The 26,027-nt window shown below is 35.5% G+C and overlaps 2 protein-coding genes across 4 annotated transcripts; one reads left to right on the top strand and one right to left on the bottom strand.

The window, feature by feature from the left end:
- Window positions 1-416: 416 nt before the first annotated feature.
- On the bottom strand, window positions 417-9,739 carry LOC592643 (protein GUCD1). 3 transcript variants are annotated; one of them, XM_030991603.1, is made up of 9 exons: window positions 9,662-9,739; window positions 7,094-7,222; window positions 6,521-6,595; window positions 5,934-6,033; window positions 5,436-5,509; window positions 4,352-4,452; window positions 2,754-2,820; window positions 2,117-2,191; window positions 417-891 (listed from the first exon to the last, which is right to left on the bottom strand). In XM_030991603.1, coding segments are annotated over exons 2-9 (576 nt in total). In that variant the 5' UTR covers window positions 7,177-7,222; window positions 9,662-9,739; the 3' UTR covers window positions 417-890. The 3 variants fall into 3 exon arrangements, with proteins under 3 accessions (XP_030847463.1, XP_797248.4, XP_011670219.2); XM_792155.5 differs by lacking the exon at window positions 5,436-5,509 and adding an exon at window positions 3,757-3,862; XM_011671917.2 differs by lacking the exon at window positions 5,436-5,509 and adding an exon at window positions 3,757-3,862 and having other exon boundaries at window positions 2,754-2,817.
- Window positions 9,740-16,716: 6,977 nt separating this feature from the next.
- Window positions 16,717-25,046, top strand: LOC592625 (3-oxoacyl-acyl-carrier-protein reductase-like). Its single transcript, XM_011671918.2, has 10 exons — window positions 16,717-16,793; window positions 17,103-17,213; window positions 17,889-17,917; window positions 18,483-18,575; window positions 19,024-19,162; window positions 20,120-20,160; window positions 20,538-20,607; window positions 21,751-21,787; window positions 22,489-22,555; window positions 24,179-25,046. The coding sequence occupies exons 1-10, from the start codon at window positions 16,730-16,732 to the stop codon at window positions 24,344-24,346; spliced, it is 819 nt and encodes a 272-aa protein (XP_011670220.2). The 5' UTR covers window positions 16,717-16,729; the 3' UTR covers window positions 24,347-25,046.
- The last annotated feature ends 981 nt before the right edge of the window (window positions 25,047-26,027 follow it).

Here is a 26,027-nt window from a genome sequence, read left to right as displayed (position 1 = left end):
TGCCTGTCTAATTAACAAGATATTTATGATTGGAAATCGAAATCAAATTTTCTGTTTTCCTAACGGTTTTGTTTGTTTGTTTGTTTGATTGATTTTATTTCTGCGTTAAAAAATATACAAATTCAAAGTCAAAGTACAAAATTTCGAACAATAACAAATACAATGAATACAATGTTTACAAAAGTAATTAAATGAAAAATCATGTACAATTATATCATTCGATAAACATGTACGAAGCATACAATAACATAAGAAATATGAAATATTTTCAATAAATTAGAGAGGTAATTCGGAACACAGGAGACCACCATTTTTCATAACAATGGGGAAAATGAGTACCTATGGTGAAACCCGTCACTCAAAGATTTTTATTTTTTGAGGCACTTCTTGATCATTTTGGAGCAAATTTTTTTTAGAGCTCCAATATTACACCATATCATAGACACTGATAAAATGTAGGGCCATGCATCTCAGATTTAACATTGTTTAACGATGCCTTTAAGTACACAGCTGTGATTAATTTCAAGTTGCAAATGATTTGAATCAATCGCAAGTCCTTAAAAGACGGGGCCCTGACATAACAAAGTTTCATAATTTTTACCTAGGTAATTTCCTTGGCTATACAAAATTGGTTATAAAGAGGTGTCACAGTCAGAAGATGTTTTCCTGGTATTGCACAGAAATATACATAGCCTTAGCACACACTTGGGTTCTCTTTCTAGGCAGAAGGTGGCAAGATTCCTCAAGAATTCGAAAGTTCAAAGTTCAAAGTTCAATGATGATATACTGAGCTCATCTCAAGAGGTCATCTATGGATGAAAAGGATATCCTCGTCTGTACCATGTGACTTCCTTGCAGCATCAAAGTTCTCAAATGAGCAACAGCACAGATCTACGAGATGATAAGCAGTCATGAGGTTAAAAAAGAGATTTAAATCAAAATTAGACGATACAAAGAGAAAATTAAAAAGTACAGGTACTACTGGTATACAACTGTGGTTATGTGGAAAATGCAGATTTGTAGGCCATTGTATACACGCAAAAGAAAATCAAACAAAAGCTATGAAGGGCAAGCATTAAACAACTACCAATGGATAACTATTTCCTACTGTAATTGTGTTTACACCTGTATTGATGTATCTCACACAGTAAAAATATAAAAATCTGCACAAGCGTCATGTCAGTATAGGCTATAAACATGGACTTAAGTATCCACTTTGCATGCAAATGTTTTTAAACAGTTTCATTTAACATCTGATTTCCTCTTCAACACAAATACGTTATCCAGTGAACCAAGTTATAACAAAATCATTTCAATACTACTTTATTATGTAAGTAGATAAGCAATATCCAATCCAATCCAAAAGGTATTTGATATATTACTTTTTCCTTGCAGTTACAAAGTGTTGCACACATTGCTCCGTACGTTTGGGCCACAAAAAACAATAACATATCACTTGGATTAAAAAAAGACCAGGTGAGTCGATACAATCCATTGTCCTTGGGCAAAATAAATAAATAAAATAAAATGAAATATTGTGGCAAAACCATGAAAACAGATAAATACTGTCAGAAGACTCCATTCTACCAAATGATGATCGGCTTCCAACTATCTGGGACCTACATGGAACTTGTTCGGACAAGCATGTATCGGATATCATAATACGGGTTCCGTCGGCTTTGTGCCTAGACAAGGGAAATGACAGATGTTGATCCACATGCATTCCCTTGCCGCTCTCCCTACAGGCAGGGTCTGTGTAACTGGTGTACTTGTATATACAGGGGGGGGGGGGGGGGGTGTTTCACAAAGATTCTAAGTCAAACTTAACTCTTAGTTGGACTTGAATATCATGGAGAGCCATTTGTAGCCTTATAATGAAATACATTCAAAAGCGAAAATTCAAGTATTTTAGACTTTTCATGAATTCCACATCAAGAACATAAAATCTCCCATGTTAATAGAAAATATAAATGATTTGAATCAACATTTTATGCATTTCAAAATAAATTTTACAAAATATTTTCAAGGATGCTAACAGCTTTCCATAACTGTTAAGTCCAACTTAGAGATAAGTTCAACTTAGGATCTTTGTGAAACACCCCCCTGGACTACTCACCAACAGGCCTTGCTGGGTTTTTGTAGAAAATTTGCCCCTTCTCCAGATTGCAGCCACAAGCAACTATAAAATGGCCTGTTGGTAAAGAAAGAAGAAATAGTATAACTTTAATCATAAGTAAAGCAATGTAAAGACTACCCATACCATATGATAGTAAGTACATGTTTACATCAATTTGTTAACCTCTTCGTTTAGGTACAGTATAATTGCCAATATTGAACACATCACATAAATGAAGAAATTTATCATATGTTTTTAGGTACTGATTCAGGTGTAAGAGTTACATGTCTACATGTACACAAGTCAGATAACAAGCGGTTCATCACATGAAATTGTGACATTTTTCTTTACAATGAAACACATGGCAATTGGGAATTACTGACCACAAAACATCACAAAAATCATTTATGAAGCCTGTTCATGGTATCATTCAAAGTGCAAATTAAGGTTTGGACCCTTCACTGAAAATATATGATTCAGACTGAAAAGTGTATGTCTAGTTACCAGATTGTTTAATATCAGGGCATGAAAAGGAACTCTACATTGTACAAAAGTTCATTATGGCAAACTATTACAAGGGTTATAATACATCACTACAAATGAAATGCAGGCTTAGAATATTTTCACATTCAATTACCTATATATCCTCTTTCCTCCTCCTCCCTGTCTTTGTGGCAGCACCCCAATTGAAGATATTGTTGCTGCTATATTAACCAGAAAATACAAAAGATGCATATCATAACTTTAGAGTGCACAATATATAATTATTTAGCATTTAGAGGAGTGTAAATGATTTCTACCAACCTAACAGACATTGCTCTATGTATACATTGTGTGCGGGCAAGCCTGAATCCGATGACCGGGGTAATAATATATATCTGTAAAGCACTTAGAGACATCATTGATGTATAAAAGATAAAGACCAGTTATGGTCATGTGATTGCATTGTGAAAGAAACGTGGAATCGATCAGAAAAGGTTGATCATCTAGCATATAAGTATTGGTGTGTACTGCAAGGTTCTAGAATCATCAAAACGATAAGAAATTTGGCCCAGTCTTCGTAAAGTTACAAGCACTGTACACAGAAAGATGTATATGGGACAACGCACACGTGCGTGACACATGCGTTTATCTCTCACAGTCCAATAGATAAACTAATTTACCAAATATATCAATTAGTAGGCGGTTTCCCGGCAAAATTGTTATCATCATGTATTAGTCAAAACATATTCTTTCACATGATTGGTAATAAGAGCTTCCATTTCATTTTTTTAAATTTGGGCGTTTCCAATACTGGTCTTTACCTTTAAGCGCAGTACAAAAACAGAATATTAGTATTATTTTTATTTGCAGCCATGTTCCAATATACGGCAGGTCTTTGTAGTTTGATCATGATTACTGATTCTTTTCTTCAAGTCCACTCTTCTGTGACATTTCTGGGATGATCATTGAATTTCAAATACTATTGCACCAACTGTTGACCAGTCATTAGATTTTTGAGTTGCCCGTCGGAATCGACAGGGTAGTGCATGGCTGCAACCAGGGACTATTTCAATGAAACTGTAAAGGGTCAGTTTTGACCATTGAATTAGTCAAAACCAGGAGGTTGATCAGCTGCAAACAGGCTTTTCTCTACCCACCCTGGTGCCTTCACACATCTGGCAATGAAGAATGCTGGCATCAATGAGGACTATAGCTGGTTGGCCCTCTCTGAGTCGGCTTACGACTTCATCTCGGACAAGTGATCTAAGCAGAAGAAATCATTGGATATGCAGCCTTTGGTGGGGAAACAAAATTAACTAAAAATATACCTAATTTTGAGATCATGATAATAATGAGATCTTTTGACACTCTGTGGGCTCAAGTACACTGTACACTCCTATGAGCGATATTTCTTTTTCACTAGGGGTACTGATGGTAAAAAGGTATACCCAAAAGTCCAAAAAAGAAGAAAAAAAAGAAGAAAAAAAGAAGGATTCTAACTCTTTCAAATAATAATAATAATAATTTATAATCAGTATCAGACCTGGCCCTTGTTAATGAAACGGCCATTGCAGCAATCGGGCGATGGAAGAACTTAATTTAATTTAATTAACTTTTAAATTAAGGAACTTTACATTACTATCTTGATCTAAGGAGACATGAACGAACGAACGAGTACCGGTAAATAAAAAAGGTACATGTTATATATATTTCTATGACACATATATAGGAGACAAAGGTAGTGAAACTTACTTCTTATATGCAATGATACCTTTGTCCTTTGCTTCCTGAAACAGATTATTAATCCTGAACTCTTCTCCAGAAAATTCAAACGTATTACTGTTGTAAAATTCCTGCAAAATGATCAAAGAGGAAAAAAAAATCATGTAATTTTATCAAAGCCTAAATGCCATATATGGGGCCAGTCACCACGAAATGAGTCCAGTGTCACATTAGGCTCAATCGTAGTAATAGCGATGTATATTGTGTATGTACTGAAAATTGACCCACCTACCACATTTAAGATTTTTCCAAAAATCGACTTATTATTTCTTTGTTTGTTGAAAGTTTCATTGAAATCGAATGATGGGAAGTGTGTTGTTGCTATGTTGTTGTTGACCAGACTATAATATGTTACGCATCGTTAACTTTACACCTAATTATCTCAAAACTGGGTAATCCCATTGTTATAAAGTTCAATTAGGTTTTTGTTCATATTTCTGGATATAATTTATCAATTTTAATGTGTGACCCCTTAATTTAAAGCTTACTTAATGTAGATTCATATAATACTTAAAAACAGGAATAAAATTTTTGACCAACTGGACTCGTTTCGTGGTGACAGGCCCCATAAAGATATCAATATAGGCATCCCTATATTTCTTTCTTTCTGTGTGTGTGCGTGTGGGGGGAGGGGCATCTACATTTTTATGTCCAAAAAGTCCTACAATTCATCAGAGTTGACTTTTCACACACTGGAGCAATGGGACGCTTTATACATCTAGTTCCGTAATCGATCTGACATCCCATTGACCAAATGGTGTTCCGGGCTTTATCTCATCACTGGTATAAGATTCAATTGAGTTTAGGGATAGGGTAAGGATTAGGTTTGGACAAAGGTTGGAATTCAAAAATTCACTTTGGTGTAAGTAAATTCTTGGAGAACCAATACCTTATAAGGATTTTTTAGTGAGCAAGGCCAGTGAAGGCATTGGTAGAAAAGTTAGAGCCAAGTTTGTTACATTTTTAAATATGGCTTCATGCATCTGTTCTGATTGAACAGATTTATGAATAATTACATGCACATGTAATACAACAAACTTTCAAATGGACTTACAAGTAATTTTTGATGCCTCCCAGGGAGTGGAGAATATGCCTTGTTACGTGCAGAATAGTAATTAAATCCAGTGACTGAGGGAATAATAATACTGTAAGTGCTTTGGCCAGTTAATGGTGAAGTGTTTTATAAGAAACGGGTATTAATATTAAATCTTTGTTGCATTGACGGCTTTATACACCCGTTTCATACCAATAGATTTATGGTTTACCAATAACAAACTTCCATGGGATAAAATTGAGGTTCCAAAGCTTTGTTTTATTGTTTACTTTATAGCGAATAAACAACTGCTAATTGTACATATATTTTATTTCATTAATGAAAAACAGCTCCAAAATAGAGAAAAGATAGCTACTTATATTACAGTGAGAAAATAACTAGTTGGTAATAATACATGCATTAATATTCTTAGGCAGGGTTTGCTGCCTATGATATGGAATTGGATAGTCACGTGTGACAGGGAAAATTTTGATTTGATTCAACATAGATTTAACTCACCACTGTCGAATATTTTGGATCTACCCCAAATGTGATCGTGTAGAAATCATGTTTAATGTTGAACTTTGACATTAGATGAGCCAAATCTATTGTCCACACACTGCATTACAAAAAGGAGGAAAATTACAGTTATATGTTTTAATGTTTCAATTAATACAATATGAAATATTACATGAATATGCATAATTGCATGCAATGTATTCTTTAAAAAATTCTTACTCTTATAATATAATTGTGGTTGTGGAAGGTAATTCAATATATTTTATTGCTGGTCTGTTTAGCTAAAGACTTTCCCCAAATAGTTTTAGATTAATAGATAAATAGATTAATTGAATTGATGAAAATTAATGCCAATGGTAAAGGATTTGAACATCATTATGGTTATTCCTGTATAAGGTTGACTAGCTGAAATTCTCTCAAAGAAGATGAGCACATGTACTGTAAGTATATTCATTACTTACAAAATACAAATATAAACACTTGGGCATTTACAAACTGTCACTCAATGTGTTCATGATGTGTAATAAAACAAAATTAAAATGGTCCAACATTCATTCTATGAACAGGAAAAACATTGTGTGACTCACGCTTTCTGTATTTCTAAATCTTTGCAGACTCTCGTCAACTCTGTGTCACCTTCACCCAGAGAAATGTTGCAGTATCTATGGGAGGAAATGGAACAACAACATTACGTAGATAGGAAACAGAAAGAACAAACTGGATACACCTTTCCTAGACACTATATACCACAATAAAAAATATAAAATTAGTACCTAATTAAAAACTTCCTTCAATCAAATATGAACATCATTTACATCTCCTTTAAGGAAGGTCTTGCACATTTCTTTCAAGGACAATTACCTTCCTTCATTTATGGTATGCACAAGAAAATTGTATTGAAAACATAACAGTCCCTTCCTACAATCTTTAGGATAAACCTGTACATTATCTACTGGGCTGTTTTCAGAGCACTCCTTCAAAACAGTGCTAGAAAGGAATTTATTCAATTGACAAATGCATCAATCTTTGCATAAAGTTTGCAAATAGCATTGAACACTTTCAAAAGTATGAATATGTTTTGATGATCATTCAATTACTTCTCTCTGTTCACTTTGGCAGTAAATGCAGTGATTGTTTACTCTTTCAGTTTCACTACAAACCTGAAAATCATCCTGGCACAGGCCAAGCCACAGTCCCACTCCTCCTGCTGTAATATATGTTGGACTTCTATTATTTCGCCCATCTTGAATAATGAGTCATCTGTATACCTGCAATTAAGACACTGTAAGCTAAGGGAGAAAAATCAGTAAACTTTCTTGTAACAGGTTCTTTAATATCAATATAACAAATATAAAGGAAAAACTTGTTCTAACTTCTTTTAGTATTGTGTAAAGAAGTCTTGGCCAAGGGCATCAATCTCAGCAAGTTATGCATAAAAATTAAAAAAAAGTACCGTAAACATTTTACACTTTACACTCTACATGGTCTAATATGATGGGTGTCCAAAGTGAGCCGACATTAAAAAAAATAATTAGGAATGTGATATTTGATGATTTTAATCCATGATTTCTTATAGTCCATGTAAATTCATTTGGATCAATTCATACCAAATGCAGTAATAAAAACAATGAGTCCTTAATTCACACATGGGAGAGATTTTAGGTAACTTATTCCAAAAACTGATCAATTAAAGGTGAGATAATTGCATAAATTGCGAGTAAAAACAAAATTCCATCAGTTGGTATTGTTTTTCACTTACAATTTTGATGAAATAATCTCTCAAGCTCTGATTTCTAAACCCTTGTCGCTAACATTCTAAATTCATACTTTTTCTGGAACGAATGCAAAAGACTGCAAAATTTGCTGATCTTTTGTCAATATTTTCATAAATTAACACTCCCAAGAAAATTGTAGGGAAAGTTCCTCTTTCCATTAGTCATCAGTTAGTTTTCAATATCTAACAGAACCATACAAAACAATAGTATTCATTAACAACAACATTTTGTCATGAATAAGTTAACAATATGATTATACTATAGATCTTTTTTTTTACATGAACTTATGTCTCAGTTATCATGAAGTGAACGTGATGATGAACATTCAACATGCTTAGGCCCTATTCAATTATGGAATTTGGACAAGTGCCACAGCCGCAGGTCATTAATTTAAATACTTGTACATGTACATAAACCTCATTGATCTGGTATTTCAAACTCTATAGTGAGGCTCAAGCTCATCTTAGCTTAAAAAAAGATGGGTAGATAAGCTTGGAATTGTCTTGGCAGATCTACTTACCCAATCCAGCAAAGCATAGAGAGTCGTAGACGGAAATAACCATCTGATATGGGTCATTTCTTTAATAAAACTGACATTGGTTGACATTCCCCATATACATACGGTACTACAGAGATCTCGTACCGTGGGGGTAGCTAGAGCCAGCGATGAACATCTTTTCGTTCACGACATTTTCTCCCGGATTTTCTTTATTTAGATCTAATTTTCTGATTTCTAAATCAGATGTAAATTAGGTCGGTATACATATCTCCTAATTACAGTTTTCAAAATTTTGCTAACCTATTATAGAATGTGAAATTTACGGACTTACTTATTATGAGTTATCAAAAATTTTATCTCGGAACCGCGAAGCAGTACGTTCATGCATTGGAACTATGACCCGGCGGGCGACATATTTCCGGGTCAACCTACCAAAACATATACAGAGCACTCGTTTAGTGGGAGTTCGTTGGTCAAGCCGGGCTGACTCGTACATAGCTACAGTAGCTATTGGACGTTCGAAAAGAAAAAATGAATATTCATCAACTAAAACCAAGACGGATAAGGTTGACGACGAGATTTTCTCGGATTAATCATTAATTTAGGATCTAAATGAGCAAGCTATCGTAAGTCAAATAAGCTATATATACGGTATGTAATTTTTTTTTTATTATAATTATTGTAATATTGCAGCAGTTATGAGTATGTAAAGAGTGAAAGTCTTGTTGCATTTTTCATTCATCGCGGTCCTGCCAAACCGAACCATGGTTCCGTACAGTCCCCATAGGAAAATCTTCAGTCTCTATAATCGGAGGTCTAGTGGAGCCAGACGTAGTCTCAGTGGAACAACCGACGATATAGAGAGACTGAAACTTTTGGTCTAAGAGAGTCGATGCTAATGCGTATTGACCTCTAGCACTGCATACTTGCTGTGAGGAAGGTGTTATTAGACCTGGCTATAGGTCTAGTAATAGTCTAGATCTACACAAATTTTTAAATTATTCTTTTTAACATCAGTAGACCTAGATTTCTAGATCTAACGTTAGGTTTAAGTTCTAACGTTAGATCTAAGTTTGAACAAAATGTATTTTACTGCTATTTAGGTGTCATCAATTGTCCCTAAAGTACCGATTTTGAGTGAAATCAGTTGAGTTTTAATACAGTGGTGTTTGAAATGTTGAGGATCAAAAGCACAGATTTTACTACACAGCCAGGATAGCTCCTATTGCTCACTGGCCACATGTGTTGTATGAATGATAAGTCCAACACAAAGATTAGTGAATGGGACTACAGCGACCTTTCGAGATGTCTTTATATCTAGAATTCTACTCATAATGCCGAAGCTTTGCATCGTTCCAAAATATTGTCGAATTCAACAGTCTCATTCATGTTAGACTATATCCCACGGCAAACTATAAATAAGAGAAAATAAATGTATAGTCCAGTAAACTTACTGTTCAAGCTCCAGTGAGTGGTCTCGATGTTTATCAAATACCGTCGATTTGGGGTCAACGCACTTTAATTATATTGAAGATTCAAGTTTTATTGTCCATACTCCATAATAATACAGAAATTTGTTTCCAATCGGTATACATACAGTATGAATAAAGCCATAAACATACGATGCTGAGAACAAAAAAGTTAAATAAATGTTGAACAAGAAAATGTACAAAGAATATGTTATTCTGAGGGGGTATGGAGAAGTTATATCTACAATGGATCTATGGATGTATTTTAAAAAATTGCTGAAAAAGGGCCTGCAACCCACGTAATAAGGAACTTTTAATTATCTCTGTAAAATAATCCTTCCTCGATTTTCCTTCCACATGTCTTTAACCTTGACTAGCAAATTTGTATTTATTTATGTGTATGATTATATATATTGTTTTTTGGGGGGCCCGGGGGGGGGGGGGCGGGGCAGTCAAATATATTGCTATACACATTCACGAAAAAAACAAACATGAAAAAGTAATTTTGTTGCTGGTTAATGAGAGGGACGCGACGCATTTAGGTTGTCAAACAAATAGGCAAAAATCGGGAAAAAAAAATCGAAAATGGAAATACATTTCTGTGGACCAGCGTTTTTCAACCTTTACTATGTCACAGCACCCTTTTGAGAAATAAATAGTTTCGCGTTGCCCAGATCCTAAATTCATCACAGAGTATCCTGTTTGCATCACTCTGGCAATCATCAGGTTCCATATACACACGGCACATGACATCGCTACACGAATTTGAGATTTTTCGGGCATCTCGTTGCTCAGATTTTATCCTGTTTCTAAATGTTACACGAGGGCTATTTAGTAATTTCTAAATAAATGAAATGAAATTGGGGCACCTGGCTGTCAAAATATTGCCCGCGCGTGAGGAAAAAGGGAATTTTTATCATTAAAATGCGATTTCCTCACGAAATTACAAATATACACTAGCAGTTTCGGATGTTCTTTTTTTCACGCCGAACTAGCTAGGCCTAGATGTTATTCCAAACAAAATTTGATTTAACTAAATTTCCTCTTTCCCAGGTTAAAAAACGCTGCTCTGGAGTTACAAAAACCAAGGGAGATGAAAGCACCAGAAAGTGGATTTTTTTTTTCTTCTTTTAACATGACACCGTACATATTATAATTACATAGCTTGAAGGCAGTTTGATTTTAAAATGAACTGTTGTACCAGAAAATATAAATTTTTACTTCAAAATAATAATAATAACTTTTACTTATATAGCCCTTTTCATATGGGATTTATATCAAAGCGCTTTACAATATTGATGCAAGTAAAACTAAACAGAGTAGAGTAAAATGACAACAAACATATACATAACTTGAAGGAAATTTTAATTTTGGAATATATCATGGATGATGACCATTCTACTGCACATATTATAACGGCAATTACATGATCATCTAATAAGAAAAACATACAGAGGATGCACATACATACTGAGATATTACAGAATTGAAACAACATCCTAACGTGCGTGCATGTTGAAAACAAAATGTCAGTGATAGTGATGGAAGTCGTTCAATTATTTTTTACATGTGATTAGAATGATGAGAGTATGTACAATCGTAATGGTAGCAAAATTATTCTTTTAAAGGCCCACTGCACTACTTGTAGCTACTTGCGCCCTCTATATAACAAACAAACAATGCCTAATCGGTGACCATTGGTCCCCCATGATCCTCTTTTTCTTATGTTAACTGAGAGCTGAGTTGATGAGATAACCACCTGTCCAGTGACCTTGCAGGGCGGTGTAATCCCTCCTGTATACTATGGCAGATAAGCTTTAACAAAGCATATGATTTGTAAGTATAGTTCACTAAAAACAGACCCCCAAATCCTCGAGAAATTAAAAAAAGAATTATAGAAAATAGACAAGAAAAAAAGGAATTGGCGGGGGAGAGAGGCATTGTACCACTTCACTTCAGAAAATGGGACAACTTAATTCCACATGCTTCTTTTTCAGACTTAATTTTTTTTCAATCATAAGGAAAAGGAAGAGACTGAATTTCCAAATACTGTGTAGATTTGACTGTGTTCGGGAAGGGAGGGGGGATTCGAAGAATTTGGGAAGCTTTGGGAATGGAGGGGGAGGGGTAAGATTGTATGTGTGTCTGAGTATGTGAGCGTGTGTGGTGTGTCTGTCTGTCTGTGCGTAAGGCTTTGATCTATAACATTTATTCAGTATAATTAATTTGAAGACATTATGTACTGTGTATTAAACTATATTATGTAGTTCTGAGGGATGTACAATTTTCTTTACATTTTGATATGTTAGGTAAATCAATGAAGAAGTATGATTGCTTTATTTTGTACTGAATGAATGCAATAAAGAATACTACCTAACGCAAAGAGACAGGTAGTAATGTCATAATTATAAAGAACATATATCATATATTATATAAAGAACAGTGCAGGCCGGTTGGATAGCAATTATGCACACTTTCATATGCATTTATATTAATGATATCAGTCAATAAGGGTAATTATCACGTTCATGCTTATGATAGTTGGCCTCTGCATTTATCTTGATTCCTTGACTGAGCTCCAAATTTCAAATTTTCAATTATATATACAGAGTAAGTCAGAAAAAATGTCCCACTTTTTAAATTGTTTGAAGTATGAATATTTAATCATGGAGTCTTGATAGAGTTATCCTCCCAGTACATTTAGGTACCATTTTCATGTGCATGACTGAATATCCATTCTTTACAAGACTGCCAGATCTCACTTGCGGGATGAAATAGTGTTTTGAACAAAGGCAGCCCGACAGACAATTACACACTTTTTTAAATATTTTTTTTAACAATTTTGTTTTATTTCTCCAGATGTGTAATACAAACCATGACATACAATTGAATAAAATAAACGTGTTCAATATTGATGCTTTGACATAAACATAATTAAACACAAACTTATTTGCAGTATAATATAACTTAGCAACAAAGTAAACGTATAAGTACCTAAACATAATATGTCAATTGTAAATGTTATTTACTTATATATTACAAAAAAAAAACTTAAACAAATCTGGAGGTAATTTTACTGAAACAATCCTGCCCCTTCCCTGCCCCCTCCATCACACAAACATACTCACCCTCTATCACACAAACATACTCACCCACCCACACACATACTCATCCACCCACCCACCCACCCCCACACACACACAGTACTCACTCAGTGGATGTCTGCCAACATTCTCAACTCAAGAAAAATATACTAAATAAGTTATCCAGGCCGCAAAATCGAGTTACGCTTTTAACAGGCTCACGGTGGAGAAGAAAGCAAATCTTAATTAATCTTAAGCTGCTCCAACTTTAAGAAATGTGATCCTAGCTTTCCCATTTTAATTGCTATTTTCTTTTCCTCATCCCTATACTTAAAAATGCTTTTTTTTCATCTTTTCTAAAGTTAGTACTCGCCCCCCCCCCCGATCTTGACATAAATGTAACATACTTCACCATGAAAATGATGGTATTACACATTTTTATTCTATATGAACTTCCTACCAACCCAACAAATATATCTCGCCATTCTAAATCTTTAATTTCATCTAACTCAAAAAGTTGTATTAAAGCCTGCCATATCCTTTGAACGCTCCCACAAGATAAAAATAAATGTTTGTATGTTTCTATTTCCTGCTTACAAAACGAACATAAATTATCACCAACAAAACCAAATCTATGAAGATGCTCATTAGTGTATATGGCTCCATGCAATAATTTAAATTGAAATTCACGTTGTTTTCTAATGAGTATAGTAATTCTTGGTCTAACAAATATTTCTTTTAATTCTTTATCTATAAAATCATAATCATTTTGCCCATCCCTTACCTGCAAATCATACGGTTGTTGCAGTGCTTTGATGAAATAATCATAGATTGTTCTTGAACCCACATCCACAAACTGTATCCACACACACACACACAACACACACGCTTACACGTACGCACAAACACACTGGTCAATCTTTTAACTCATGAATATATTCGCACTATTGAAATGAATTACCATTCATTATTTGTATAATAATGCACCCAGCCGTAACATGCAGCCAGTTCGATGGGTTCCTATATTGATAGATCATTTTGGTAATGCATTCAAATACAAGGGTACATACAATTTTGACAAGATATATTTGGATCAGCTTTTACAAACAGGTGAGCACTTTCTATTGTTCAGCACAATTTGGCATGCATAAGTTGTTGCTTTGTCATACAAAGCTCCTTCAATTACTCAAAGAGGGACACAGACGTTATTAAATAGAACTGCTCGTAGAAATCACCTGTTTGAGCCGGATGCGGGAATAACAAGATGGCTGATGTTTTGCACTGACGCTCTGCCTATACAATAGTCAGTAATACATGCAGAATCATAATCATTCTATGCAGGTCAATGCATACAAATATGTATGACACTGGCAGGTCACTAATTGAAGTAGGGTCCAGGGGGCTGTGTCCCATATAGCTCAGCGTTTAAGGCATTTAATCATGGTCAGGGCCCTTGGTGAGGTCCAGGGTGTGGAGCCCCCGGAAGCTCAGGGGTTTTAGGTATTTAATTACGGTCAGAAGCGCATATTTTGATACCTCATTTGTGACACTGGCAGGTCACTCATTCTTTCTTTCTCTCTTTCTTTCTTTTTCTCTTTAAAATACTTTTTTTCAAAAATGTGAGGAGGGCTCGAACCCTACCGTTCTGTAGGCCCTGACATGAAGGCTTCTAAATAAGCAATTTTTTTTTCCTAATTGAATTGAATTGAATTGAATTGAAATTCAATTTGGGAGACTTGTCATTTTCCAACAAAGGCATACAAAAGTGTAATTTACCTCCCATTTCAGCAACATGTTAAAAAAGACCATATGATTTATGGGGGGGGGGGAGGCAACTGCCAATGTCCAAATTTCCTGAAACATCCCAGATTACAGGAGAAGAACTTATCAATTGCACTCAGCACTCTAAATCCTTTGAACTTTCTGCACTACTTAATGTCTAATTACTTTTGTCCAGTTAATATACCGACATACTGGCAAAAATCAGAGGAATATCTACAACAAAGCACCTTTTTGGCTCAAATGGTGATTAGAGGTTTAAGTTCAAAGTTATCTTTAAAACTCGATGTAAACACACCAAACAGGTCTTTAATACACTTATGCACGTATATGCATACAGTTATTACACATGTGGGCAAAAATGTTGTCTTTGTAGAAATCAAATCAATAACTTTGGATTGCTATAACTTTTTATTGAAACGATATATAAACCTCTCCCTCGCACAGGATATTTTCGTCGTAAATAAGCAAATTCCTGGAAAGTTATGAAAAAATGCAATTGTCCGATTTTGATATATGGAAAATAATGTTTTTTGATAAAATTCAATTTGTCGAAAAAAATCACAAAAATCATGTTTTTTACTAAAATTTGCGATTTTAATAATTATTAATCCCAAATTTTTTGAAATCGGTATCAAAATGTAGATAATTTAACTCTCTTTCATATGACACCAAACCCATGGTGGTTCAAGGTTTCCTTAAAATATTATTTACATAATACTATTTTGTCGTCAAAAGGGACACTTTTTGGTGGGGGCGTCCCCCTGGTCACACCCACCACTAAGAACATGCCAGACGGTCAATTTGTTATGTGGAGCTATACGATCTTTACATCTGTGCACATGAAAATTGGTTTTCTTCCCAGATAGGTTGAGCCCCCCTGGCTCCCGGTCTAGGACCCCCCAGGAAATGAAGGAGGGGTCTGAAAATTTGGACCCCATCATTTTTGGCCAATTGGGACCCTTTTGAAGCCAAAACAGCAACAAAAAAAAATTAACTTTGGCACAAAAATCCTACGGGATTACATACCATATCGCACTATTAAATAATAACCGGGGCACGGGGTCGGCATGGTACGATTCGCCTCCGAAAGCGCTTAAGCCCCTTTCACGCCGGATCTGCGTAGAGTTGCGTAGCTTTGCGTACCGACTACGCCGAAGTTAGGCTGCGTACTCCTGAAAAATTGAAGCTTCGGCGTAGTCCCTGCGTAGGTTATGCGTAGGCTTGCGTACGATGGCGTATAGTTACGTACCCTATGCGTAGGTCTGGCGTAGGGTTGCTTACGGTTGCGTAGGGTTGCTTACTATGTAGTCAGGTCAATATACGGTAAAAAACACCCCAACCCCAAGAAAAGCTTCAGAAAGCTGTTATTTTCAAGATGGCGTCCAAGATGGCCGCCGATACCTAGTGAATAGCCATAAATCACTTATCCATCCTAGATACATAATTTTGGTGTCTATCCCATGGTTTCGGGGGTCAGAGAATCCATTGAGAGAAGTAAGAATGGTTTGTGATGGTCTAGGAAACCCCATAATCCAAGATGGCGTCCAAAATGGTCGCCATAACATAAACATGGCCATAAGTTACTTATTATCCATCCGAGAGACACGATTGGGGTGTCTAAGCTATGGTTTTCGGAGTCATAGAATCCATCGGAATAAGTTTGAACGTTAAGCAGTGGTTATAATTAATCAATAATCGTTGAATTATCTGACGAACTTCTCATGTGCCCAGATACTCCAGAGAGATGGAAACAAGTGGCTTCGACCACAACCCTTGCCCTTCTTTCCTGGAAATTTTGCAGTAATTAAAGCAGAAATAATTAAATCCTGCAGATATAGTTCAGCAGCAACAATATAGTCCAGCGGGACGAATAAAATTGTGTTTTTATATCAGAGCAAAATTGGTTATCTTGGTCAATTTTGCCAATTTTCTCGGAGAAAGAACGCATTGTAGTCCTCGAAATGAATTGGATATATGCAGTAGTGTTGTTAAATGCCACAAATGGCGCTATAACAATATTGAAGCCAACACGGACAGACAGTGATGGGTTCAAGCTTGGTGGTCTCCAATTCCCTACGGTCTCCAATTCCCTACACCTACCCTAGGTCTAGATACAAATGCCTATTACTTAAAATTCATACGGCTGCTTTTTTTTCGTGGATCATGTACAGATACAACTTCATCCAATATGGCGTCATCAGCTCCAGCATTGCTCGGGGGTTCGTTGAAGGGAAAAGTTGCCCTCATCACAGGTGATTCATAGCCCTACTATGTATAAATACTCAGTATTGTCATGATTGTTGAAATTTTTGTTGGTATTATGGTTATTGGTTCTATTGTTGAAATGTAAGGTGCTAACATTACAATAACGAATCATCTGCACATGATTTCTATGGGATATACAACAAGGTATCAAACTAGCCTTTGAGTTGATTGTTCCAAAGACTTTGCAATCAGATTAGTTTCCTGTAGCGTATGCTCGCAAGTCAGATGATGCATGTTACATAAAATGCCTTACAATTCAGAATGAAGCCTTATTGCCTTTTCTCGAACGTAATTAGGAGCCAGCTCAGGAATAGGAGCCGAGACTGCTCGTCATTTTGCTTCCCTTGGATGCCGATTGGCGTTGACAGGACGTAACATGGAAACGCTTGAGGAAGTAACCAATGAATGTATATAAAATCGAATTTCATACCTTTCCATTACCCAAATATTGTTTTTACTTCATTTATCAAACATGTGCCCGAAGTACATAATTGGGAACTTTCTTTCACTCGTCATTTTTTAGGAAAGTTTCATTAAATTTGAGAATTGTAATATTTAGCATAATCTAATATGTATTTTCCAAATAAACCAAATGCTGAGTGCAAGGAAATAATCAGTTTCCCATTTCTATCGGTGTCTTCATAATCTCATTACTATTTTCATTGATCATTACATTTTCTTCTAATTTTCCGTTTCTCTCTCTCATTGATTTTGCCTTTATTCAAATCGACTTAATGCAAGTGGGACCTATTTTGCATCACTGAACAGATTATAGTAAATTTTAAATATACAATCATGTTCATAACATTACACGAGTAATGTAGTAGAAAATGTATTAGGTCTTGGGCGCCATATAATTGGATAGGGCAGAACCAAATTTTCTCCAAAATAGGAAATTGGTGATTGTAATTTTTCTAATATTTTATCAAGCAATATGTGGTGGTGGTTGCCCCATTTGCCTGGCGATCACTACCAGATAGAAATGTTTTTTTGTTGAAAATAATAAATGAATTGTCAAATAATTATTAATTGATCGTGCACATATTAATAGAAAGTATTCTTATTTTTGCAAATTCGTTTAGGTATTAGGAGAGGGCTCGACAAAGACAAGGTAGGTTGGCTGTTGTAAATAAAGTCACTCAGAGTAGTGGATTTCCCTTCATAATTCTTTTTTAAATGCATTCTCAAATTACCATTACTACTCGTACTACTTCTTCTACTCGTTGTTTAGAACAATTATTTTGCGACCAGAATGTATTACTGATTGATCGAGTAAGAAATATTTGCCGTGCAGCCTCCTCTTTATATAAAATAGGAGAAATCAGACAGTTTTCAGATGAGAAGTTGACAGAAATAGACTATATTGTAGACTCGTAGTGCTTCAAATTAATAATTGTAATGCTCTTAATAGATACAAAGTTCTATAGGTCACACTCTTTTCAGGTTCCTCTCTCCTCCTCCTTCCCTCATACTACAACTTTACTGCTACAAGAGAACGTTTTATATTCATCACTGTTTGTGTTCTTTCCTTTGACATTTTAAAGCTTATCAATCTGGTATGCACCTGGTTTTCTGCTATTATTGTTATGTTTGTATTTATATTATTAGTATTAATAGTATTAGTAATAGAAGTATTAGTAGTATTTTTAATTATTACCTATTTAACTTTCGCCCAGATTTTAATGATCCAAGCAGACTTTGAGCTGGAAGCTGATGTGAAGAGAACTGCAGAAGAAACCATACAGAAATTCAACCAGATTGATGTGCTAGTAAGGATTAATCATGATAATAATGAGTAAAAGCTTCCTTCAAAAGCGCTAGCATAAATTATATAGGGCCTTCTGACAATGTTAAGAAAGTTCGCTAGACTGACATTATTGTTTTACAGTGAACTGTCGGTCTCGTGGGATATAGCCATTTTTTATGCTAATGTTGAAAGGAAATAACTTGCAATTTCACAGGAATAGATGTAGATATAGTTTTTAGACTTTGGATCAAGTTCTGATGCTGTATGATTCTTCGATGTATCCATATCTTTGCCCAGTGCTTCTCATTGTGATTGATTTCAGCAATATTTAGTCAATTGTTATTGAATTTCGATTAGGGTTCTCCTATTTGCTGCTCCTTATTTACTATGGCATGACCATGCATTACTCCAAATTATCTCAAGTTCTTATGTGATTATTTCTTCTCTTTCAACGTATTGTGCGATTACAGGTCAATAATGCAGGAATGTATGCAACAAACACAGTCGAGACCGTTACTTTAGAATGTTTTGATAAAATCTTTGCAGTGAATGTGAGAGCGCCCCTCCAGCTCACCCAGCTCCTAGCGCCACATCTGATCAAAACTAAAGGTAAGTGTACAGACACCACACAATTACATGCATTTTATCGAGAAAAAAGAAAAGGAAAATAAATTTAAATTTAATGAAACTTCCTTTAGAATCTTTCAAGCTAAAATATTTCAAAAGCATAAAAACTGGCATTGTCCACGTTGATAACTGGTACACAATAGTATTCGAATATCCAATAAATATAAAATATACAAGATACTTTATAGAATACTTAAACATTTACGAAATAGGGGAGTCAATTCGGGTTTATTATAATAAAGAGCTAAGGATTCATCTGAACCTACACCAAATCCAATGACCCCACGGGAAAACCATCTTTGAGTTTTCTGTTCCTAGGGTGAACATCGACTTGAAGAGCCCAGCGCACTTACCATGACGAGTACTGCTCCCTTCTCCGTCTCTTCCTACTCCTTATTCTTGTGCTTCGTCTTCTTCTTCTTCTTTTTTTTCTTTTTCCTTTTCTCCTGCTTCTTCTTTATCTTTTTCTTCTTCTTCTTCTCCATCTTCTTCTTTCTTTCCTTCTTCCTTTCCTTCTTCCTTTTTCAGTCTCCTTCTTCTTCTAGTAACTTCCAAATGACTTTGCAGCTAGCTGTCACCTAGATAAACTCTTGATCTGGCTTGCAATTGATGTATTAAAAAAGGGTTATATATGCACATTTAATGAGATTACAGCCTGAGATTTTCCAAAGAGTCAACTAGACAGCTCTTCCAAAAACATCTATGCTTCAATGTCCAGGTAATCTTTCGTCAATCTGCGGCACCTACTACTACTACTAAATGTTTTGATCTATATTGTTTTACTTGGTGGTGCTTAATGAAGTTGACTCCGCTCTGTATTGGATACACGTACAATAAGAGTGTAATACTGATTTTAATCTTGTGCACTCTCGGGTGCACATAATGAATTTAGGTTATCGACATTTAAATAGGTCAATACTCTATTTCCTTTATTGACAGGGACTGTGGTAAATGTATCAAGTGTGGTGGGCAAGGTATCGGTAAGTACATAAAACTAACTTCACGTCGTGAGAAAATCTAAAACAGGGTCACATGAACAAATTCACGCACTTCGATTGGCATGATGTCTTGCTCCCAAATATTGATACTGACATAAAATGCCGTCATGAAAGCAGTTTCCCCCAATTCCTATCTCTCATCCCCTCTTTGTGTGAAATTTATTCATGGTTGCAATGTTTTTCAAAATGAAATAATAATAATAATAATAATACTCAGTTCTTTTATAGCGCATAACACATTATATATATATATATATATATACCTCTTTCTACCACACACAAACACGCACACAGACGTATACCCTCACCCACCAAATTATGCACCCACACTCATGTCCTCCACATTATTTTTTGACTAGATGACTGACAACTTAGCCTATAGTATGTCTAAGACAGCGTTGGATCATATGACAAGGTCTATAGCTGAAGGTATGTCTGATTTTTGTTTTTCACTTTGTGCTATATGATTGTACTAGTGTTTTATATTCATATACACCCCAAGACCCTATCGCAATTTACCCAAACATATTTATATACATATATAGTATACATATATATTTTTTTGTATATACGTTTTCTATTACACTGTATTATTAATTTTCTATGTATTTCTATATTTGTATGTGTTTATGGTATTTCATATGTTTAAAAGTGTTTTTAATGGAATTATGAGATTAAGAAATAAATGGATATTAATCCAAAATGTTTGACAGTCAGTTGGCCTACATGGGTTTTCATTCTCTCCTATTTTGCCACATCTCGCTTAATCGCCATTTACAATACGCTTTTCATGCATTGCCGATAGTTTCTGAAAATCTTTGATTATCTGTTTCCGACGTATACAATTTTACCAAATATGGCTCTAAAAATATATAAAAAATCACCTGTGGTGCGACCAGTGAGAGGTTGCCCCCATTATCCAAATACAGCACTTCTCTCATGAACTGAATCGATTCCGGCAGGACATGACACGATGATTTCTGATATTTATTTTAAGACTTAATTCCTTGGTGCTCCGAAAGTCACTGGAATACCTCTTCCCATTTCATTAGTCGGGAATTAATATAGTCAAAATAACATGTAGCAACGATGTGAGAAAGTATTGGAAAGTTTCCAGCAAAAGAACAGAAACAAATTAAGTTATTAATTCTTGTTAAAGTGGTGATAATTGGTGAACACAAATGGGTTATAGTTTTCAAATAATGTTTCTCACCGACCGAGTTTCTATTTTGGCAGAGCCACGGCCATAATTGATTGATTGTATTAGAAACTCTGCCTTGTTGTTGTTGTTGTTGTTGTTGTTGTTGTTGTTGTGATAAATGGCGTTTCCATCGTCTTTGGATGATTTTCGCCAGGCAATGTGAGAGGGGCGTAGTTACTGGTCCTCTCTTAGTACTTCATTTTCAATATCTTGAGTATATTGGTGTCTAGGTCTTCAGACAATGTCAGTGTAATAATATCTTCACCCAGGCAAAAATATTAAAGTTTTAATTGAATTCCTATTATAAGTAATTATGGAACTTTATCATCAGTTAACATAACTTTTTGTCATTATTTTGGTTTAAATCATAGAACTAGCGCCCCATGGAGTTCGGGTTAACGCAGTGAAGTAAGTTGCAGATACATTTTTATTTACTAATGGGCACTGATAAGCTAATCTATTTTAAACACAGATAACATTGCCCATAAGGAACACGATCTTTAATACTCATTATATATGTTTGATAGCATCGTTAATGTGCGCTTAACGGATGACATCTTTTGTAGATTAATCTAAAGTGAGAATGTCTAAAGAAATGTGAAAAATTCCCAAGAAAAAAAATATCACGTTCTACACAAAAATGATTTGTAAATGGGGATGGGATGGAGGCATTCAATCTGATACGAAACCGTTTTCAGTGCACATAGTGACTAAAATGCCCGATGGCTAACTGACATTCCCGTGTGTCAAACCTTTTCGAGAAAAGGGCATGCTGAAGAGAACCTTAGCCCCTTCTTCGAAGTTCAGCGGGACCAGATTCTTTACTTATCTATAATATAAATAATCATCTCTGCTTCTCCGTATTTTATAACTTGCTCAGGCATGAGTCAGATCACTCAGATGATAATTTGAGAGGCTACAGACTATGAGAGAACACTGTGCTCTGGTCAAGTATCAATGTATAAATAGTTGAATATTATGTTTCTATCTAAAAATTCATTTCGATGAGAACTGGAACTATTTTGGAAAATATATTTTCATACGTTATTATTGAAAACAAATTTTTATTTTATGTTCATTGGTCAAAATTTGTTTCTTTGTCTTTGTAGCCCTGGTATTATTACGACTCCTCTCTTCAAGAGGTCATTCGGGGTGACTGATGAGGCAGTAGCTCAGGTAAATCGAGGTCTTTTATGTGATGTGCTCGGGGCGGTGTTGTGATGAGGGAAATTTTTGAATGTTAGATTTAGATCAAGCATTATCCCGTCCCGAGTTTATGATCGGAGTGTGACGAATATCCGGCAAAAATGTTTCGTTGACGGATTTGTTGACCATATCAAAACCGCTAAGGGAACCGTATTCGACGTGACACCAGATAATCAAAGAAATGTGATAATAATATAGGATTTCCCGGCGAAATTCACGAGTTTGTCATTCGAATTCATTTACTTTGCATTTAAGTTAGCGCAGATCGGCTTTGCCATGCCAATTATTACTCAATTTTCCCGTTTTGGTATTTAATTTAGGATTTTGGTCGAAGGGTTTCATAGATCTGTCATCTAAATTAGAAACTGCTCAACTAGCATTCAAATTAATCATCACTTGTCGAGGCGTCATTTTTATCATTCAAATTAACACCTGTCATTCGTATTCGAAATATGTTTATTCAAGTTAGGAATGTTTGGGGGAAGAAATGCAACACACGTTTACAGTTTTTAAAAAAATGCAATTAAATGCATGATTTGCCATTAGGGTCTTTTCTGTTATTCCATTTATTAATTTTGAGGACAATGCGTATGGGTGTAGTCAGACATTAGGTAAAGAAGGGGCCAAATCAAGAGATATGACATTTCTGCACGGCCATGTTAAAATTTTGGTCACATTGTAACTCAGTTTTGCAAATTTTATTTTCTATTTCATTAATTTGAATGAAACATACATAGATTCTAAAGACAACTTCATAGATTTGAAAACTAGAAAAAGGAATATAAACCCAAGATGTATCTTACATGTTAAAAACGTCGAATTTGAACGCAAGACAAATTAATTTAAATGACAAACTCTCGAATTTGGCCGGAAAATCCTATAATAGTCAAACATTTATATAGCGCTTAATACTACGTTTCTAAGCACTTTAAATCGCAATTATCATTACCCCACACACTGAATTCAAATGCTAATCCGCACGTGATAGCACACACGCTCAGCTCTCTGGGGAATATTCCAGCCAGGCGTCGTTTTACAAGCGAACAGATGCCAATCCAACGTTCGTTTGAACGTTCGCATTCTACCGGGTACCCTTTAACACCTGGGTGGAGAGCGGCAAATGTAGATTAATGTCTTACCGTATACGTAAGTGCCCCGGTGGGACTCGAATCGCGAACCATGTGATTTATAGTCCGTTGGAATATCCACTAGACTACGACACCCTACATTATCTGGCGGCAGGTCTAGGCGGATTTCGTACCGTAACATTGTAAGCACATCTTCAACGGCCATGAAGCATTGCCCCTGCAAATCAGATTTTGATTTGGTGATCACACGCTCTCATCAACTGAATCCAAACCCTACCTATCCATATACCTATTCTAATGTGTGCCTACTTTTGTCATTAAATGATTTGTTATCATTTTCCAAAAAATCTTTTAAAAACAAAGTCTTGTTTTTCTGAATCTTTACGGTTTTGTCGCTTTTTTGTTGTTTGTCTGTTTATAGCATGATTGTTTATTTCGCGTGTTAATCGAAAAACATAGATGTTTATATATACATGTATCATATATATATTTGTTTTTTTTACAGTTTTTAGAGGAAATGAAGAAGCATCATGCCATGCGAAGGACCGGTACCGTAGATGAAGTATCCCGGACGATAGCATTCCTCGCATCCAACGACTCGTCTTTCACCACGGGAGAAACCGTTGGGACTGAAGGAGGGTTGCATCTTTTGGTTACAAAAGTTCAGATTTAGACCTTTTTACAGATTTTAATTAGCCCGGTCTATCTCTCTATCATATCCTTTTGTTGTAGTGTATCTATAGGGTGCAAAAGAGGCAAGTCCCTTGGGCGGCACTTGACGTGGGCGGAAAAACGCAAATGAAGGAAAGAGAGAGACGGAAAATAATTCTTTAAAAAAAAATTCGCCCAACTAAAGCCAAAATGCATATTCAGGCTTTTGGGCCGGCCTTACTCGTTTGGGCTTAGAAAATTTAATTAAGGGAGCATATAATATCTCATTCCATTACTGGATATGTTGACGAACACCAACTTCTTGCCAACTGTCAATATGGATTTCGAAAACAATACTCAACCGAATCCCAGCTAGTCAACACCTTGGAAGAAGTCACAAGATCCTTAGACAAGAAGATTCAGACAGATGTCCTGATACTCGACTTTTCCAAGGCATTCGACACGGTAGCACATCAACGCTTACTGAAGAAGATTGCACACTATGGAATAAGAGATGAAACCAATGGATAGATCCAGACATAGCTTACTACACGAACACAGAGAGTAGTAATTGATGGGGAAGCATCGTCTACAGTTCACGTCGACTCGGGGGTACCCCAAGGTACAGTGTTAGAGCCGCTGATGTTCCTGCTGTACATCAACGACATCAGAGACAACATAAACTCTTCCATTAAAAGCAATTTGAAGGAAGGAAACCAAAAAGTCATTTGGCGGACGATATCTGAATTTCAAAGAGAAAATCACATTTCTAGAAAGTTGAGTTTCTGCCCTTTCATATGACACCTCAATCAGGAAAAATGAGCTAGGAATAACAAAGTTCTGTTTGTTTAAAGTAGCCCTTACATTTTCATAATTTTAACAAACGAATTCGTTTTCACTTGGTGCCTGCCGTAGCAAAAAGCAGATTTGACAAAAGACTTAACTCCGTTTCGTTGACAATCAGCCATGCATGAAGACTCTCGTCTACGGCTGATTGTCAACGAAACGGAGTTAAGTCTCTTGTTAATTTCGTTTATTGATACGGCGGGCAGCCAGTGAAAACGAATTCGTTGAATAAAATTATGGAAATGCAAGCACTACTTTAAACAACAGAACTTTGTCATTCCTCGCTCATTTTTCCTGATTGAGGTGTCATATGAAAGGGCAGAAACTCAACTTTCTAGAAATGTGAATTTTTCTTCGAAATTCAGATACCGCTCGCCAAATGTCTTTTTGGTTTACTTCCTTCAAATTGCTTTTAAATAAAATAATAATAATAAATAAATTGCTTTTAATCACTCATGCATGAAATATGCATCATCTGATTAGCATCACATGAAAGGAGACTCTAAGCTTTCCAAAATGTATCATTCATTAATTATAGTTGCGATTAAGTTATGATAGAACATCGATACTTCTCGGTTTCGTTTTTTCTGGGACGCACTGCATATAACTTGAAGGCAATTTTTTATGGAAAGAGGTTTCCAGTCTCAATTATCTAAATGGTTGTCATGTGTAGAGAATACATTAAATAATGCTGGGCTAGGAAATGTGTGGCAAATGCAAGGGGATGGATTCAGTAATACAGGGATTCTTCATGCTCTTAAGCTCAGGTTGACTGACATGTCAAAGCAAGAAATTATGTCAAATGTTTGGTCAAATCGCATTTGTGTTAACTACCGAATTATCAAGAACAAAATTTT

The sequence above is a fragment of the Strongylocentrotus purpuratus genome, unplaced genomic scaffold, assembly GCF_000002235.5.
Source record: "Strongylocentrotus purpuratus isolate Spur 01 unplaced genomic scaffold, Spur_5.0 spur5_scaffold_2, whole genome shotgun sequence".
NCBI classification, from domain to species: domain Eukaryota; kingdom Metazoa; phylum Echinodermata; class Echinoidea; order Camarodonta; family Strongylocentrotidae; genus Strongylocentrotus; species Strongylocentrotus purpuratus.
This window is presented reverse-complemented; position numbering and strand designations above follow the sequence as displayed.